This window comes from Rhipicephalus microplus, chromosome 1 (assembly GCF_043290135.1).
Source record: "Rhipicephalus microplus isolate Deutch F79 chromosome 1, USDA_Rmic, whole genome shotgun sequence".
Lineage (NCBI taxonomy): Eukaryota > Metazoa > Arthropoda > Arachnida > Ixodida > Ixodidae > Rhipicephalus > Rhipicephalus microplus.
In genome coordinates this window covers 302,498,540-302,517,745 of record NC_134700.1, presented here as the reverse complement: position 1 = coordinate 302,517,745, position 19,206 = coordinate 302,498,540, and the positions used below count along the sequence as shown (strand labels likewise).

General features: G+C 47.2%; 1 protein-coding gene across 2 annotated transcripts in view; it reads left to right on the top strand.

The window, feature by feature from the left end:
- Zn72D (Zinc-finger protein 72D) overlaps window positions 1-19,055 on the top strand; it is a 139,319-nt gene extending 120,264 nt beyond the window's left edge. For both annotated transcript variants that reach the window (XM_037412247.2, XM_037412246.2), the window contains exon 17: window positions 18,296-19,055. In XM_037412247.2, coding sequence (XP_037268144.1) covers window positions 18,296-18,408 — 113 coding nt within the window. In that variant the 3' untranslated portion in view covers window positions 18,409-19,055. The remainder of the gene's footprint in view (window positions 1-18,295) is intronic.
- Window positions 19,056-19,206: the final 151 nt, after the last annotated feature.

Genomic DNA, 19,206 nt, shown 5'->3' with positions numbered 1-19,206 from the left:
GGGCCAAATTGTTCCCAAACTTAACGCGCTGCTTCAGACAGTCAACTGCACCAGCTCCATCTGGCCTTCTTTTTTTTTTTTTTTTTCGTGGGATTATGCAGGCAACAGTGTATTGGCTTATATCGTATTTACTCGCGTAATCCTCGCACTCGCATAATTCTCGCATCACCCCAAAAAAAAGTACGATTTTTTTTTTCCTCGAGTAATTATCGCACCCCCGAAAACTGCCGCAATAATGTCGTCTGCTTGTTCCTGCCATTGATGATGATAGTGCACACCATCTGGCGCCATCAAGCGTACTATTGCACGGAGATCCAATCCAAGCCAAGCCAAAGTGGCCAGTGCGCGTTGCGGCGTGTTCTGTGTGTTGTGTCGATAATCTGGGCACGTTATGGGGCGATACTGAAGCCACACGGCTGCTTCAAGTTGCAAGTGATAGATCATGCGCTAAACAACGGCAACAGGGCCGCCGGTGGGCCCTTCGGAGCCTACGAGTTTTGTGTTCGCTACTGGTGACGCCAGCTGAAAGCCACCAAGACGCGTTGAGCCTGCCGTGTGCCTAAAACTGGGATTGATGGTAAACTTTATTTCTTCAGAAGGGAACTGCGGACGATTCTGTTAAATAGCCATCAGCCCAATACTAACGTCCTACGCTTACATTTTGAGGGATCCTGTTGAGTGCCGACCACTACCGCTACGCCTGCAACGCCCACAAGCATCGCGTATGGTTTTCTAATTCTCGACTATTTGCTTCCGGTTTTTGTGTCTCAAATAAATCTTGCCTTGTGTTAAACCTCTGCTTTTATTGTTGAGGTAAGTTCTAATTAGTACTTCTTAAAGCTTGCTGTAAAGTGCTTTTGTGAGAATTCAGATTTGCGGCCACTTCGTTTTCTTTTTCGCTCTCTGCATTTTCGTAGAAAGTTTTCCTCGCAGAATTCTTGCACTCCCCAATTTGCATCGGTTTTCTGGCAAAAAAAGTGCGAGGATTATGCGAGTAGATACGGTATCCAGAGTCAAAGCCAAAGGCATTGACTTCGCGGATAGCGGAAATGTGTTAGACTTTCTTTGTTACCATGCGCGCTGCGGGAGGTGCCTTGCAAATGCTTTTGCGGAGCGGTAGCGTATGGTTCAGTCCTAGTAGCTCACGAGATGTCCGAGAAGAAATACTTCCAAGTTTTTATTCCCAGCTATTCGACTGACAGTCCATTTATTAAGAGGTCGCTGAAAGGTGAGCGGTACGCATTTTGTAGTTTGTGCTGCTGTGATGTGAACATTTCGCACGCTGGTCGCCGGGATATTCTGCTACTTGGAGTACGAAAAAAAGCAGACTTGGCGAGATTTGTGGACTCTAGCGGGAAACTTTGAGGGTACTTCAGCAAAGCGGATCTCGATACTACAATTCCAGCCGAGTGCCTTTTTACTGCGTTCCTGATTGAACACAACGTGCCGTTCACGGCTGCTGATCACGCTGGAGACCTCTTCAGGAAAATGTTTCCGGACTAGAAGGAAGCTAAGAACTACGCCTGCACCCGTACAGACTACGGCAATTGTGAAGGAAATGGCCAATAAAGCTATAGACGAAGTGATAATTCACTTTCAGCACGCTCCGTTCTCGTTCGCCACAGACGGGAGCAATGACGCCGGCAACGGTGCAAAACTGTATCCAATCGTGGTGACGTTCTGTGATAGTACTGTTCGCACTGCCTTGCTCGTGATGCCTGCCCTCGAAGGTAACTCCACAGGACGAAACATCGATGTACTTGTGGACACGCTCACGAGCAAAAAGATACTGTTCCACAACTGCATCGGCGCGGCGTGTGATAACGCGCCAGTCATGATTGCATTGAAAAATGAAGTGACTGCTGTGCTGGAAGAAAGCCATGAGAACATTGCCATCATGGGCTGCTGTTGCCATTTGATCAATCTGGCAGTACAGAAAGGCTCAGCATGCCTTCCACTGAATGTGGATGAGGGGGTAGTTGACATTTTCTACTACCCCGAGAAAAAGCTCAAAAAGGATGGATAAGCTGAAAGCTTTTCAGTCTCTCCACGATGTAGAGGCCAAGAAAATTTTAAAGAGCGTCAGCACCGGGTGGTTCTCGCTCGCAAGGAGCTTGAAACGGCTTGTGGACCAGTGGCAGCCACTGCTTAGTTTCTTCCATAGAGAAGTAAGGCCCTCCGGGCGGGTTTCCCAGCAAGCCGTGTAACCTTCCCACTGACCTTCAGAAGCATGCAAAGGAAGCGGAGAGCAGTCATTAGAGCAAGAGACCAAGACTTTACACATATGTCCCCGTGTTGGATACAGCTCCCAAGTGAACCTAAAACCATCTAGGAAAGGTCTTAAGGGGGGAGGTGGCTTTGAAAAAACCTTTATTTGTTGACCTACAGCAATGAAATTTGGCATGCATACTCATTAGTGTCTCGAATAAGGAAATGTGCAGTTTCATCATGATAGTTTCACTAGTTCTCAAGTTACATAATGCTGCACGATCCAATTACATGGTCTGCTCGTGGAAAGCCTAGCGCTGCAACAAAACGTGCCAGGAAGCTGCGAATGGTGTTGATCTTTACTCAAAAGAAAGCTACAGGGTATGGCACTCTCAGAATTTTTTAATAAGTTCTTTTTTTTTCTTAGAGATCATCATGGCTGCCGACACACATTGTCAGAAACAGTGGCACGGACAAATCGTCATCTAGGAAAATAACAGGGCCACAAAACAGAAATTGGAGATCGCCGTATTCACAAGCAGTGTTCAGGGATTCAGTAAAAAAAAAAAAACGGAATCGTAATCGGTCCAGTCATTCTTGCGCTACTCTTTCCACGAGCAATGCACAATGTCCAAAACACACTTGTGAGAAAAAGCCTGTCGAAGTTTTCGACAGGCTTTTTTCAATGAACTTTTTTGTTTCTAAATGGATATTGATGAAAATTGGCACAGACACTAAGAATAACCTCACAGTGCTTCCATAAAAATTTTGAAGCGATACCGAAAATACTTTACGAGAAACAAATTATTTCTTCATTGAACCTTGTGGAGGGACTGAGCATAATGTCAAAAAAAAAAAAAACAGTATCGAGAAAGCTGCGTTTAAAGTTTCAACTTTTCTTTACGCCTCTAAGACACCTAAAAATTCTGATCTCAGGTTTGTCTTGTGATATTTGACTTCTTTTCATGATTTACTTCTTTTCATGATTTACAAAGAACAACTATGGATTTCTAACCAAGTTCTTTGTATGAAGGAGTGGTGTGATAGGTATGACAGAAATGATTGTAATTGAATAAAACTATATACTGAAATTATTACACATACTTTCTTGTGCTGAAGTTGTAATTAGCGTAATTAAGTACTTGATTGCAAATATTCACTGATCTTTTCTTTATTTGGAGAGAGGTTTATGCACACCAGAAAAATGGATCACACCATGATGGCCTATGCCTTCTTTCTAAATAACAGTTATGGGCAGAAGACTGGTGGCATGGGAATTTCTAGCAGTATAATTATGACACGAAACGGGCATATAAAAATTCGTGCCCTTGATTCATACATGCTCTTTCGCCGCTCTAGCTGTGAAACGCATCATCATACAGTCGGTCGCAGAAACTCTAATCTACAGCAATTCATTAACCTCGGAACATTCATAGACGTTCGTGGCGATATCAAGCACGGCTCCAAGCTCGGCTGAATCGCATCACAAAAGCTTATTGACAGCACTCCATATGACCGTGGGGTGCGCGGCCGCGTGGACAGTGCAGCCGGCGCGTAATGCACTTGCCAGCGGCGTTCGATGACGATGCGCAGAATGTGTAACTATGAAAACAAGAAATCGGCACGCACTGCACTTGGCATCACATTTTCGAATGATGACGCGCGAAACTGCTAGCCCCTGTTCCGAGGGATCCTTGGCAGTGAAAAGGGGGGGGGGGGGTGACGAGCGTGATTGTGTTGTTTGCTGCCGATGCGTAAAATGCCCGGACGTGATTCAGAGGAGCTAGCGAGTGATGTGGTGCATTCCTTGCGAAGAAGCACGTCGCCAAGAGTGCGCTTGCGCGTTGTTCCTGCCCGTAGTCTCACTTATCAGCGGAGTTAGGCCTAGAGCCGACTCCGATGACGCGCCGCGCTCGTAGACCACCACTCCCGCTCGTAGTAACCTGATCGCGCATCCGCTTACTGCTCGTAACTAAAGCGTAGTTATATCTTAAGTGATTATCAAGCCGTGAACACGTCACGAAGTGGCGATTTTCGAGAGTCGTGTCCTCGCGACGCACAAGCAGCAGACGACGATCTCCCGGAGCGAGCATCGGGCCAATGGCGAGGCGAGCTGAGGCAACATGGCGGCCAGGGCCAATCAAGGGCCTCAAAATGACCTTCAAACATTTGCTTTTTGCTGGCTTGTTGTGAAAGGGAGGAGCCAGCTGAGGCGGGAAAGTTAAACACGGAGAAATGCTCTTTACGATGAGCCCAAGAAGCCGGCTCCCGGCCCAAGCAACGCCAAGCTCTAATTTTTTGAAAATAGCCGTTTTCTCGCCATTTCCAGAAAAAGTTTTACCTAGGTGGGTGAAATGAACTTTCCGAAGCACTTCTGCGCGATTTTCAGTGTAGATATTTTGGAACCAGATAGAAAAAGAGTTCCAGAAACTGAGTTTCAAAAAATCGATTTCTTTGCCATTTTTCGCGATCCCATAGCCGCGTCCCCCCTCAAACGAGAAGAAAGGCATTCATGTTTCTTTCATCAGGTGCAGATAGACCCTACTGTGACTTCTTGCTGTCTGTAATCCCAGAGTTTGAAAAGGTGAACGTGTTCCTGCAGTCTGGAGCCCCTCAAATGCACTTGCTGCGTGAAATGCTTAGTAACTTGCTAAGCGAGATCATGTTGCGTTTTGTAAAACCTTCAGTGATCGAAAAAGCTGATGTGTTGGCCGATATTGACTACAAATCTTCCATCAGCCAAAGAGGTAACGAAGATATTGTAATTGGTCGTCAAGCAAGCATTTAAGAACCTCCCTCTGCTCATTGGGGGTGATTTTAATGTTCATCACCCTGCCTGGGGTGCCCAAAAGCCAAATAAATGGGGAAAATATCTTTACGACGCTATTGAACTCTCTTCTGTAGAAATTTGTAACACCCCCGACACCCCTACAAGAATAGAAATACATAGAGCGCAAAGAGACACGACCCCAGATCTTACCCTCGCCAGCCCCCAATTTGTACGGCACTGGACAGTCTCCAGCCAGTCATGGGGCAGTGATCATCTCCCGATATTCGTGGCACTTCATCGAAAACGCCTCCGGATCAAAACAACAGCGATGACTAAGTGAAATACTTTCATAGTAATGTTACTGGATCCTTCTCGACAGTTGAGGGCCTTCTGGACATTGTTCAACAGACCCGTGAACTGGCACACGAAACAGTGCCATGTGAAGACCATATTCAACTGATGGATAACCATTTAGGCAATTTATGGAAAACGGCAGATACCGCTCGCACGGCAAACAACACTCTGACCTCATGAAAATTAAGCACCAATTTAAGCTTATCAATAAATATTAGCTCCAACTTCAAAGCGAAGCCTGGCCCCGCCATGGTGGTCTAGTGGCTAAGGTACTCGGCTGCTGATTCGCAGGTCGCGGGCTCGAATCCCGGCTGCGGCGGCTGTATTTTCGATGGAGGCAGAAGTGTTGTAGGCCCGTGTGCTCAGATTTGGGTGCACGTTAAAGAACCCAAGGTGGTCGAAATTTCCACTACGGCGTTTCTCATAATCATATGGTGGTTTTGGGACGTTAAACCCCACATATCAATCAAAGTAAAGCCTGTCAATCCACCTGCGAACGCCTTGGCCGTGTATTGGGCCTCCAAGGTCTATGGCGCATTTTTCGTAGTCTCTGCAGGAAAGGAAAGGGCAACCCTCCTCTGGCCGAGCTGTTCCTCAAAGCAGATCCGTCAGTTGTGGAAGACGAAGTTACTACCACTTTTTTTCCTCTCGCTTCACTCACTCCGCCTACATCTCCGAAAACCTGCACCTGATCCGATAACGCAACCTGATCCATATCTCCATCGCCCATTTAGCATGGGCGAAATGATAGCAGCCATCAAACTCGGGCAATCTCGATCGGCGCCTGGTCACGACCGAATCACATGGCAAGGACTCCGCAACCTTGGAGATGATGCTCGGGATGATTTTTTGGCGGTAATCAATGACCTCTGGGCCTCGGGGAATGTTCCGGAGAACCTTAAGCTGTCTCTCATTTAGCCCACTCCGAAACATGGAAAAGAGAAGACCCTGTGCAAGAACCTCCAGCCAATATCTTTAACGTCTACTTTATGTAAACTCATTCAACGCATGATTCACACACGCATGTCCTATTACCTCGAGATAACCCGACCGGGATACCATCCAGCCCAGGCGGGTTTTTGCCCTAACCTCGGCACCCATGATTGCCTTTGGCTGCTACGGCGTGTTATCAGTCGTACCTCAAGAAAGATGTTACCTGACTACTTGCTGGCCTTCGACATGCAGAAAGCGTTCGATAATGTTCACCATAACCGCATTCTTAAAGAACTAGCTAAGCGCTACCCAAGTCAGCGTGCGCAGACACGGATTCGAAATTTCCTTGCAGCTCGCCCATTCGCTTAAGGGGGGACATGGGCCTTGGGCAAAACATTTATTGCTACTGCTACTAGAGTAATGAAACTTGCAGGTAATATGTAATTTAATGTGCTGATTTCAAATATGCAACCAGTTTTTCTGTATCTCACGAAGAAAAAATTTTATACAACTTTTTCTGTTTTACACTTGTGGGATGACTGGCAAAAAATATTTTACAATAACCAAGCTAAAAATTATATTTATATATTCCTGAATGCTCAATGAGTGCAAGAAGCATAATTTCGTGTTTCTACATTTATTTTATCCCAAGTTATAAAAGTTCAAAAATTTTTATTGAGACATGAATTCTTTGTCTGTTGTTTGCCCAAAATTTCAAAATGTTTCAGGGTGAAGAAACATTGTATTATAGGCATATTGCACTCTTTGGAAGTCTAGCTATAAGACAAAAAAAAAAACCCATTAAAATTGGATGATTAGAAGGGTAACAACAGCCACCCAGAAAATTGGAGACGGCCAATAAAAGTGTTTTGAGAAAAGTGGGAAAAACTAATAGACATGTGAAAAAAGCCTTTTATTCTCCTGGATGGGCGAAATTACAACAGCCAGTGGCTCAGAAGGCTCCTGGAGAATAATCTGGGTGGGGCTTTCCTCTTTGCCTCCGCTTTGCAGCTGCCTGAAAGGCTGCTGATGACCCCGTCTTCCTTTCTGCATTGATAGTGCGTTGGGAGTCCTTTTCATTAGCCCTTCGGCTACCCTTGGCGGTTTGCTCTACTTGGAGCTCTCGCAATATGCTTGAGCTGGCATTGTGGGTGCCAAGGTTGAACCTCATCACAGCCTCTCCAACTGCTGCCTCGACTGCATATAGTGAGGCATTTTTGTCTTTGGGCGCGAGGCTCCAAATGACTGAATGCAGTGCCTCATTAGCGTTCCGAGTTTGTCCTCTCAGGCACCGCTGCAGCAACTTCTTGTCAGCCAGACGCTCAAAAATGGGCCGCAGTGCACTGCTGACCGCTTCTGGCAAGTTGTACCTGCTTTTTGGTGGTGGTTCGTTTTTTGCCATGGCCGAGTTATAGTTACACCATGAGTCAGGACCATCCGGACAGAAGTTATGATTGGGCTTCTCATCTGTCGACGTAATGTGATAGAATGTGGCCCACACTGCGTTGTGCATTTTATCTAAGTCTCCAGCAAAAGACTTGATAGCCCATCCATAATAGCTGGAGATCTTGGTGATCAGGTCTGCGGTCAGCCGTCCTTTACCACTAATGCGCTGCGCATCACCCGACTTGTGCTTTTGCACAAGGGTGCGAAGCGCTGTGCCCATTCGCTTCTGAATGTGGTTGGTGCACTCTTCTTTTACCACAGGAATAAAGCCATAAACTTTGGCTTCATCAATGGCAATGAATGAGCGGCTATCACCATCACAGAGCATGGTTGTATACCTGAGGCCATGCAGAGAGAGTGAACGTTGAAACAGAATCTTTGCTGCCTCAACTTCCATTTGGCCTGCCTTGCAGCTTATGTTTTTTTGGCATAAGTGCTTTGCCTTCCATGCAGCATAATCTGGGCTATCTGGCTGCGGCCCACACTCACAGCCGAGGCAGAAATTGGAGAGAACCACGTAATCTAGCACATATCCTGTAAATAGCTCAATCACGGTGGCCACACCAATGTGAGAAGAGTGTCCACGTGTGTGCCATGAGCCATCAAAACAAACAGCAATGTTACCCGGATTTCCAAAATTCAGGTCACTGTACAGCTGTGTCACTTCGGCAGCACACTTTGCCAAGTTCTCAGAGCATGCTTTTGCCGTAGCTGGGTTCAGCTTGGTCTTCAAATAATGCTGGTAGGTCTTATTGTGAAGACCTCTGTGAGAAACTCCAATGGCAGAAAAAATGTCATTTAGGGCAGTCTGCCCATTCCCCGTGCTTTGCACCGCCCGTGCAGCGAGAATATTTATTTCGAAGGGATTGCACGTCGCCGAGCCAGCAACTCGCCGCGAGCTCCACTGCGATCGCAGTTCACCGCAATTGCTGCACGACACTGTCAGTTTCACGGCGATGCCGTACTCACGCGTGTCCCTCTCAATAGTTAGATCACCACGGCACACACGGCAACTACCAACCTCGAACAGGTTATTTACAAGGTCCAGGTCAACAACCGTATACGCCGTGGTTGAACTCGGGGCACTGTCACTCGCGACGCACTTCATTTTCCTTTCCGTCGCTGATACTGACGCTAGCTGGAAAAGTCTCTGCTGCGTTTGTTGCTCGCGCAAAGCACAATCTGCACTTGTTAAAAAAGTCGAGTCCAATCTTGTGCGCTCAGGCCGCGCAGCTCCGGTGTCCTGCACGGCCGCTGCCGCAACCGTCGGGGCGAAGTCCAGGGCGTGCGCGTCAGTCGCCGGCTCGCGTTCCGCCGTTGTCGTGTTATCTGATGCCGGTCCAAGGTGCACAGCGGGCTCCGTCGAAGGCAGCGATGCATTTCTTCGCTTCGCAACACGCTTCCGTCGTGATTTGCCGAACTTGTGCACGGTGCGAAATTTCCGATAACCGTTAGGCATGGCGCACGACGACAGACGACAATGGCCTCTTTCAAAATGACGGCAGTTCGTTTTCGCTGCAAGCAGCCGGAAACAACCACGGACCAATGAGGAGGCGCACTTTTGTCACGTGGCGGCTGTGGGCCAATGAGATAGCTAGGTTTCGTTTTCTTTTTTGTTTGATTATTCAGTTACAGCGTATCACTGAAAACTCGCGTTTGGCTGAAAAAAAAAAGGGCAAAGGATGCAGTTTCAAAGGAGGCCAAGATGGCTGCGCTCCGTGGCACGGTTGCAAATCGGCGGCGGCGCGAAACTGATCGTTTTATGGCGTTTACCGCGAGCGAAACTAGAAAGTTCGCGTAGTAAATATGATCGTCCGGGAAAACTATACTGTTTACAGGCCTAAAGTTTTGCGAGAACGTGCAGGAAGATGTCCTGAATGCAACAACAACAGAATTGAAAAATCGTTTTTTTCGCTATTTTTTCGCTTTCAAGACCCGTGTCCCCCCTTAAGCGGTGCATCACCTGGATGGAGCCCGAAGACTTACTACCCTGTTTACTTGCATAATCCTCGCACTTTTCTTAGTGGAAAAACCGATGCTAAGTTGGGAGTGCGAAAATTACGCGGGGAAAACTTTCTACAAGAACGTACAGAGTGCAAAAAAAAAAAAAAAAAAACAAAGTGGCCGCAGATCGGGATTTTTACACCAGCAACTAACAGCAAGCTTTGAGAAGTACTAATTAAGAGTTACCTCAACAATAAAAGCAGAAGTTCAACACAAGGCAAGATTTATTTGAGACACAAAAAGTGCTAGCAAATAGTCGAGAATTAGAATACCATACGCAAAGCTTGCGGGCGTTGCGGGTGTAACGGTAGCGTTCGTCGCTCAACAGGAGCCCTCAAAAGGTAAGCATAGGACGTCAGTATTGGGCTGATAACTATTTAACAGAATCGCCCGCAGTTTCCTTCTCGCGAAATTAAGTTTACCATCAATTCCAGTTTTAGGCCCACGGCAGGCCCAACGCGTCTTGGTGGCTCTCAGCTGTTGTCACCAGTAGCGAACGCAAAACTCTTGGACTCCGAAGGGCCTACCGGCGGCCCTGTTGCCGTCGTTTAGTGCCGTTGTCATCTATCACTTGCAACTTGAAACAGCTATGTAGCTTCTGTATCACACCATAACGTGCCAAGATTACCGACACAGCATACAATACACGCCACAACGCGCACTGGCCACTTCAGCTTGGATGGGATTAAATCTACATGCAATAGTACGCTTGATGCTAGAGATGGCGCGCACTATCATCATCAGTGGCTGGAACGAGCAGACGACATTATTGCGGCAGTTTTCGGGGATGCGATAGTTACTCCAGAAAAAAAGAAATCGTATTTTTCTTGGGCGATGTGAGGGTTGCGAGAATTATGCGAGTCCGAGGAGTATGCGAGTAAATACGGTACTTGGACAGGGCTTCCTAAACACACTAAGATATCCGCCCTTGAAAGTGCAGGGGGCTTGCCCCCTCTGCAAGACGGCATCCGTGAAGCCAACACTTGACACCTCATCCGCCTAGAAAACGCGCCGCAAGGTCGTCACCTTCTGGCCTGGGATTTTCATCGGCATGATGATGCCCCACTTCCTAAGGGGCGACCCGGGTCTTACCCCCGAATGCAGAGATGTTACTTGGCTCGCGACTTGAACTTAACTTGAGCCAGTCGGCGTGAACCAAGCAGCGGACTTCAAAACGCCTAAGTCAGCCTTCGCGTTTCATAAAAATGCTCAGGCTGTCTTGCTTGGTCAAGTCAAGAATGAGCTTCAAAGCAGAAACAAGCTGCTTGCCTGCTAACGAGGGTAATAATGAACTTGTCCGCGTAAGGCATGCATTACATTAAAAAAATCCATACGTTTTCAAATAACTATAAAAACGAAGAGCCACAAGCATATTCTTGCCATTTTACGGCTAACGAGCGGCATGTGGTTAGGGTGGCTTGTTGCCCGCTGGTTTTAGTGGCCACCCAAATGCGGGCCGTTTCTCCGCTGTTGCTTGTTTGGAGGCGAAACAAGCATCGCGTTGGGTTCTTCCGTCGTTTTTTTTTTTTTTTTTCCCTCGAACGCCATGGCATGTATTTGTGCTGACCTGGATCACGAGGCGACGCGATTTTCATGGAATTTGCCTTTCTGTTCGCCTGTGTGCATGCCTGTAATGGGCTAGGTCGCAATTATTATGAAAAAAAAAGTTCTGGGAACAAATGGGATTCGTATCCTTTTGTTGAGCTTGGTAAACAAGAGAAAAGGCGGGGGTCAAGACATTGCCCTCAGCAGAATTCTGTCTCGTGGGGTGCAGCATTGTATCGCTGCGTGATGGTGACACGGATAAAAAAAACCCGTGATAGGGGCACCTCTTTCTTATGTGTGTAATTTTACGTAGCGTTGTGCTACAAGCGATGTCTTTCTGAGCGAGAAACAGCGCCCTATACGGGACGAAAGGATAGATGAGGGACACGGACACAGCACCGAGTCAATTTTTTTTTTACCGAAAGAGACGGAAAATGTCGTCGTGTTATAGAAAAACAGAAATAGCCTTTGCGGTTATGGAACACTTCGGCGTTGTCGACACCGGGGCTATTAATACGCACGTGTGTGTAGTCGACACAACCTGTAACGCAAGGGAACTCGGCCACTTCATAACAGTCCGCCGGCTGCGGAAAGCGCACCAGCATCGCGTACAGGTGCTTTGCGATGAGTAGCGTAACTTTTCCGACTGCACGGCACACTGCAGACTACGGAATGCGGACGAAATTTCCGGTGACTGGTTGGTATGTGCCAGCGCTGTAAAACCTGAGAGCCATCAGTAGCTGTAACACTGGATGCATGGGCTGTCTTCGGTTGTCTCCACTTTCACGGAGCGGCATCATAACGAGCAGCTGCCCCACGGCGTTCTTCATGAATCTGTACCCTGCGTGGAATTGTTGCTCGTCGTACAACTCCATCGGATTTCCTTGGTCACGTAAAGCGGGTCCAAGAATCTTCGGCAGGCAGTGCGCCTCAGAAAATGCTATGCTTATGGCGAGGCAAGCTAACTCAAAAGAGGCCACCCTCTGCGCGACGTCCATTCGAGAGGTGGCCATGTTGGAATAACGCATGAAGTCGCTTTCAAGCTAGCCCCGCAGCTGACTTGAAACTTGTCCTGACTTCGACCGAGCCAAGTCGCCTTCAAGTCATCCGCAAGTTCGAGAACGATTTATGGTGACCGGCAAGACTGTCTTGAGTCAAGAACGAGTCAAATACAAGTCAAGTACGAGTCAAGTCACCTCTTTGCAATAGGGGGTTAGAATGGGGAAAAATGGCCAAAAAGTCGATTTTGAGAAAATGCGATATTTGAAATTTTGAGACCTATAAGCACTTGTCCTCAAATTGTGAACGCTGAATTCGATCAGTAAATGGATTAAAATTGATTATAAAGTCGCCACGGGAGCCGCAAAACAACCCACGGCAGGTCAAATTCGTTCAAACTTCCCGCGCACGCCGCCGGCGAGGCATTCAGCCGATTGCCGCCATCTTGGGCTTGTTTTGAAGCTGATTCCTTTGTGCGCATTTTGCCACTCTTCAAAATGGCGTTGCTTAAACAGAACGGCTGCCCTCGCCCCTTTTCCGCAGCCCCCTTCCGAACCGCTGATTGGCCGGAGCGCGCGCGCACCCGGCGAGCCCCTTGTTCCTCGCTTCCCATTGGCTGATGCGGCCAAAGTTGCCCGCGCTTTTTTTTTGTATATTGTTCGTCGGCCGCCGGTGCCCGTTCACGCACGTTGTTCGTCTGCTTCCCGCACGTGCCTGCTTGTGCTATGCGATTGACGCACCGACTTTCCATTTTTTGCCGGCATGATAGGAGACGCTCGTCTAAAGAAGAAGACGCGCCAAGCGTACGGAAAGAAATGGAGGCGCCCGTGGAACGCCCGCCAGAAGGAAGCAGCCGACAACGTGCAGCCGATTACGCCCGATGCCGCCGAAGCAGCGCATTCAAACGACGGCGCGCAGCCGCGGCCTCTTGTGTCCGAAGCGGTGCACTCTTTTGTGCCTTGCAGCAGCACCTCATCGGATTGTGTCGTCGTCGGATCGTCATCTTGCACTTCCAGCAGCAATGCGGTCAAGCATTGACACGGCGTTTTATTCGGCGGACAAGTTTGCTGAGTGCGGGAGAAATGCAGCGGGCTTGAAGGCATCACTCGCATGGCAGTGCGCGACGGAACGTAAGTTCGAGTTACTAGATATTGATCTGGAGGATGGTGGCAAAGAAAACGGGACAGAATTTGTTATTGTGGATCTGGCGGCGATACGCTCGTTATTTGGACTTGTCGCGTGCAGGAGTTGTGACTTTTGCGAAAAGCGTTTTTCGTCCCCACGTATAGGCGACGAGATGGACGCCAAAATAAGGCCGTTTGAAGTTAATATGCATGCCATGAAGACCATCAACAGTATCGGCAAGGGGGCAACGGCTCTTTCGGACTTCTTCGCCGGGATGAATATTTCACATCGAGGACTTCACCACAAGAGTTACCAAAGTCACATGAATATAATGAAAGAGGCATGCTGTGCGACTGCTGCCGAAAGCGAAGCGGGGAGCATTGCTCGCGTCAAGGAGCTCTATGCGGAGTTCGGCAACGCGCCCGGAAACTTCGGCGTCATTTATGATGGCACCTGGGCGTGGATATAGCTCGCATATATGTGTTGGCTGCATTGTTGACATGTATAGTGGCCTCGTGATAGGCCATATCGTGCTATCGAACTTTTGCCTGGCTTGCACCACAGCAACCAAGGAAGAAGAAGCAGGACTTTCTGCCTGGCTCTTTCAGCATGCCACTCTGTGCCAGAAGAATGTTGATTGTAATGCTGGCCAGATGGAAGTGGAGGCAGCACTACGCTTGTTTGAGCGGTCACTTGAAAAGCACAAGCTTCGTTATACGACAATGCTGTCGGACGGCGACAGCAGGACATTCCGTGCACTCACAGAAAAAGAGGTGTACGGCTTCATAAAGGAGGCCAAAAAGGACTGCATAAATCATGTGTACAAGCGTGTCGGAGCTGCCCTACGTACCCTTGTAGAGAAAAAAAAAAAAGCTCAAGGTGGCTCACTTGGTGGAAAGGGCAGACTTACGCAACAAAAGATAAAGAAGATCACCTCATACTATGGCTACGCATTGAGAAGCCACAGGAACGATGTTCCAGATATGCAGAAGGCTGTTCTAGCAACTTTGAACCACATGTCTTCAACTAACGAGGCACCAAAGCATGACCTTTGCCCTGAAGGCCCTGAATCCTGCTGCAAACTTCAGAGAGCTCTTGCCAAATATGAGAAGCCGCCACCACACAAGGACAGCCTGCCCGATTTCGTAACTGAGGCATTGGAGCCTGTGTTTAGGCGGCTGAGCGACAATGCCCTCTTGGAAAGGTGCAGCGATGGGATCACCCAGAACACAAGTGAGAGCCTGCACGCTATTATTTGGCAGCAGGCCCCCAAAACTCGGCATGCATCCTTGCGGAGCATTGAAAGGGCAGTTGCCGAAGCCATCAGCCGCTTCAACCAAGGCACAACCAAGAGCAACGTGGAAATTGCCGAGAAGCTGGGCTACAGCGCTGGCAATAACTTGGTGCGTCGCAGCCTTGAGAAGGACAAGGGCAGGCTGCAAAATTCGTGAAGAGAGCATCTTGACAGCAGCTCAATAAAGGAAAGACTTTCAAAGCGTCACAAGCCAGCAGGGGACTTCGCTTACAGCCCTGGTCTGCTGTAAACAGTCATGATGGCAAATAGTGAGAATTTTTGCAAAACTAAATATTCTTGGTTTTAGACCTAAACATTGTGTAAATCTATTGTCTATCCAAGGAACCTGCGATACAGTAGTGGTGCAGGCTCTTCTCTTCTCACAATATGTCTATCCAAGGACAACATTATTACATGATTTTTTTGTGTTCCTTTCACTTGCAAGGCAATGGAACGACCACAAGGTAAAAAAATAATTCTCGTGCTGAGTCAATGACTATTTTATAGTTCTAGAACAAGCTGTGAGCGGTATTCTGGGTGGGTACAGTGAAATTTAGCATGGCCATTTATCCTATAATATAGAGCTACAGAATGATGTCATTAATATCGCTGTAGCTTCACTTTAGCAAAAGTTAAAGTTGCTAGAAACCTCAAACACGTTTTCTCAGTTCGATGTTTTGCACTCGGCCTTACGGGATGTTTTTGCACATTGCACTCGGCCTTACGAGGGTTTTTCCTATGTTAAACTTGAGTGAATGCGACAAAGTTAGTATCATTTTATTCGTCTTGACATGATCTAGGGGGTGATGCTATTTCTACTTCTTTAGCATCACTTCAAAAATTACCATTGAAGATTTTAGTGAGAGAAATTTATTGTATTATAGTGACCATAGGTGTTCGTCCGTTTTCTTGCTTATAAAATGCCTTCAAATGGATAAAAATAGCATCACCCCCTACAGCAAGTCTCCATCATTGGTGTTATGCATTCACTTTTTGGATTTAGCAAGAATAAATTGCCAAGAAGTCCCGTAAGAAGTACGCAATTAAGATTCAGACCTTCATGTTTTCTAAACCACTTGAAATATTAAGAAACAAATTGGAGATTTGAAATCAGCATAAAAAACTAGCTTCGGTAGTGAAGTTTGGTTAAGATTGAGCAAAAAATAAAAAAACATTTTAGAACCCACGTCCCCCCTTAATCAGTCCTTAGCCCCATGGGAAACCCCAAAAGCCTCTCTACTGTTCGTTCACCCCATATCTCGTCACAATAATACTGCCCGCCAGTTTCTTGCCACGCGACAACTTAGGGAAGCGAGCTTAGATACCATCGACATATACACGGACGCTGCTTTTTCCGATGGCGAAGCTTGTATAGCATGGATCTGCGCGCAGACCACCGAGTACACTGGGGCCTACAGGTGCCATCTACCGAACAGTACCCCTATGTATGCCGAACTACTTGCCATATGGGGAGCGACTGCAAGCCTCCCATACACTGCACAGAAACCCCTTCGTATCTTTACCAACTTGCACACTGCCTACTCGGAAATATTTCGCCCAGTGTAGGAGGATGCTACAGCTGCTGCTATTCAAAGCATCATATGTAGGCATGAAAAAGCTGACAGGCCAATAGAAATTATCTGGAGGCCGGTGCATACGGGTGTGCCCGGGGAAAATACGGTGGCATACGCCGCTGCTGTTTCCGCAGGTGGGTCGACCAATCTTTTTCTGCCCCCATCCCTCAGGGTGAACTCGTATGAGCTTTCAAATCAAATTGCTCTCTCGGTAGCCGCAATGCACTATGTACGCACGTCCCTGCGTCATGCTAGTAAAACGTGCATTGTGCAGGTTACTTCACCAGTCCTATTTTTTCCAGCAAATGTCCGCTTTCACGCTCCCAATAAGTCTTCATTAATAAGGTCTATGCAAATTCTCCATACACACCGTACTCTTTAGCAAAATGGTGACAACTGGACATTGTGACAGTGACATGCAATCACTGCGGAATGCAGAATGCAGGAACAGCGCAAAGAAAAAGTAGTTACTTCGTAACTATGGAAGCGAAAAAAAAAAAAACAAGGACACTTCCGTAGTTACGAAGTAACTACTTCTACTTTGCGCTGTTCCTGCATTCAGTTATGTCCTACCAACGTGCCCAAGCTTCTACAATTCATAATATCACTGCGGGCTGCGCTGCGGCGCAGACCTTCACCACTTACTGTGGCAGTGTTCCGCATTTGATAAAGGGCGAATGGCCATACAAGCGTTGCAAACCACAAATTATCGTGAAGCGCTCCTTACGGATACCGGACACGCAGTTATTATTTGCCCAATATGGAAGTCAGAGCGGCCTGATCAGATTGGTTTAGGGGGTCCAACAAACCACAGTACTGACCCTATACCGCCTCAGTACCAGTGATGGTGAATACAAGTGTAAAACCCGTGACACTGTGAACTAGTAGTGTAGTTAGAAAGTCCTGCTTATCCCCACAGAGGTCATGTGCCTCCCCCCCCCCCCCGCCTTTTTTTTTTCTTTTTTCAATAAAGGACTTTCTATCCATAAGATTGCCCTAGTTTTTTTGTATTTTATTTAGCCCTTATGGGTCTGTTTTCAGTGCACAGAGTTTTCTAAGCAGCCATAACGGTCATGGAGTTTGCTTCAAGTCATAATGGAAAACCTGAAAAAGTCGGGGAGTTTTCAAAAAGTGAAATAGTACCCTGACCCTACATGGTGCGAAAAATACCGAAACTACCTTCCAGTTGGAAACCGTGGTGAATAGGTCATTAGTGAAGCACTCTATACAGTGGCCGACAAATTTTTCAAACTAGTTGGATACTTCGGACTTCACAAATGCAACGTCAAGGTTCTCATTGTAGCAATGCATTTTCGTAGCCGATTTTCGAACAATTTTTTATGTACCAAGGTTTGATTTTCCCGCACAAAATCGGCAGTATTTAGTTATGCCGCTCTATTTTGAAAGCTGCCCTGTTGAATTTGTCGTTGGATTTGTTGGGTTTGGCTCGCTGTTGTGGACTTCAAGATTGGAAGCGCGCACTATCTTCCAGTTTCAGAGGCCATGTCTGATTTTTTTTGGCTGGCAAAACTGCAATCGATCGAGGTGCGATCGTGGCCGGGGCGGTAGCGTTTTGATAGTGGCAAAATGCTAAAGGCTGACGTACTTCGTGATGTCGGTACAGGTAAAAGAAGCCCAGACCGTGTTGTTAAGTTCCACCAAACAGGCGAGAAGTTGCATGCACCTTTTTGCAACTGGCGTCAAGTTTTATTTTGCGTGGTTCTGTGGAGCCACCAATTTCGCCGCCTGCAATGGTCAGCAGCAGTGATTGCCAACACCATTACCAGCGACGTTACCGTAGCCCAAATAGAACCAAATTTGCTTGTCCCCAATACAGCATGGATCACGGCATTATTTTGGATTTTTGTTTTTTAGGCTTTTCTAATCTGAATAAACTTCATATTCACGGCTTGACCATTTTTTCGGACTGTTCGTTTTTTCAGACTGTTTCGCAGTCCCGGTCAGGTCTGAAAAATGAGTTAGCGACTGTAGTCATCTTTGCATAGCTTGTCCCTGAGCGTGCTTTGCCTTCAATTCTGCCAGGTGCTGACGGCAAGAAGGACAAGAAGGATGAAGTGACAGCGCCAGCCACGGGCGCAGCTGCAGCGGCCCCATCGGCTGGGTCCAAAAGTGAAGTGCCGGCGACCAAGGCCTGATAGTGGAGCATGAGCAGAAGCAGCAGCTCCTTCCGGAGTGGAGGCAGCTCGGGAAGAGCGGTGCACGACTTGCACGTACTAGCACAGTATTTAACAACCCTCTGCCCAGGAAAACCCCCCATCACTGCTAGTGTATGAGTAATGCCTGTAGCACTTGCTTAAGCTTTCCATCTTTTCTGGTGTCTTGTGTGCTTCTCTTTCCAGGACAGCAGGCAAAACTTTTTTCAACAGACAAGTGAGGCCAGCAGAAGTGCTCATTCCAACCTGCCCTTCTCCATTTTCCTCTCCCTGCTTTTCTTTATCACTGGGGATTCAAAATTGACAGCAGTGCTGTATTCGTCCTTCATAAGAGTCTGCTTGCTAACCAGCAGCACATTTTTGTTGTTGTTGATACTGCTTTGCTTTTCACTTGTTTTCATTTTTGACACACCTTATCTTCATTTTTGCCTTTCATTTGTGGCAAGTACGGTTTAGGTGGAATTGAGTAAAGGAAAGAAATGAAATGGTACCTTTACTATGAAATGCTATTCAACACAAAAAAAAAAATTGTGGCAGTTTTGAATTTGGCAGTGATGGATGGTGTGTAGGACAATTTTGTGCTGGGCATGAATAAAGATTTGCCATTGTGGACAGTTTCTAATTGTGAATACATTGTGTACCTTGCTTTTTTTTAAGCCCTATGATGAGGCTTGGCAGTTGATGCTCTTGGCCAGTTCACAAATCATGTGTGTCCTGTCCCCAGAACACATGGCATTTTTGCACTGGAAATATTTTGCTTCAAAAAAAATGTCTCTTGGG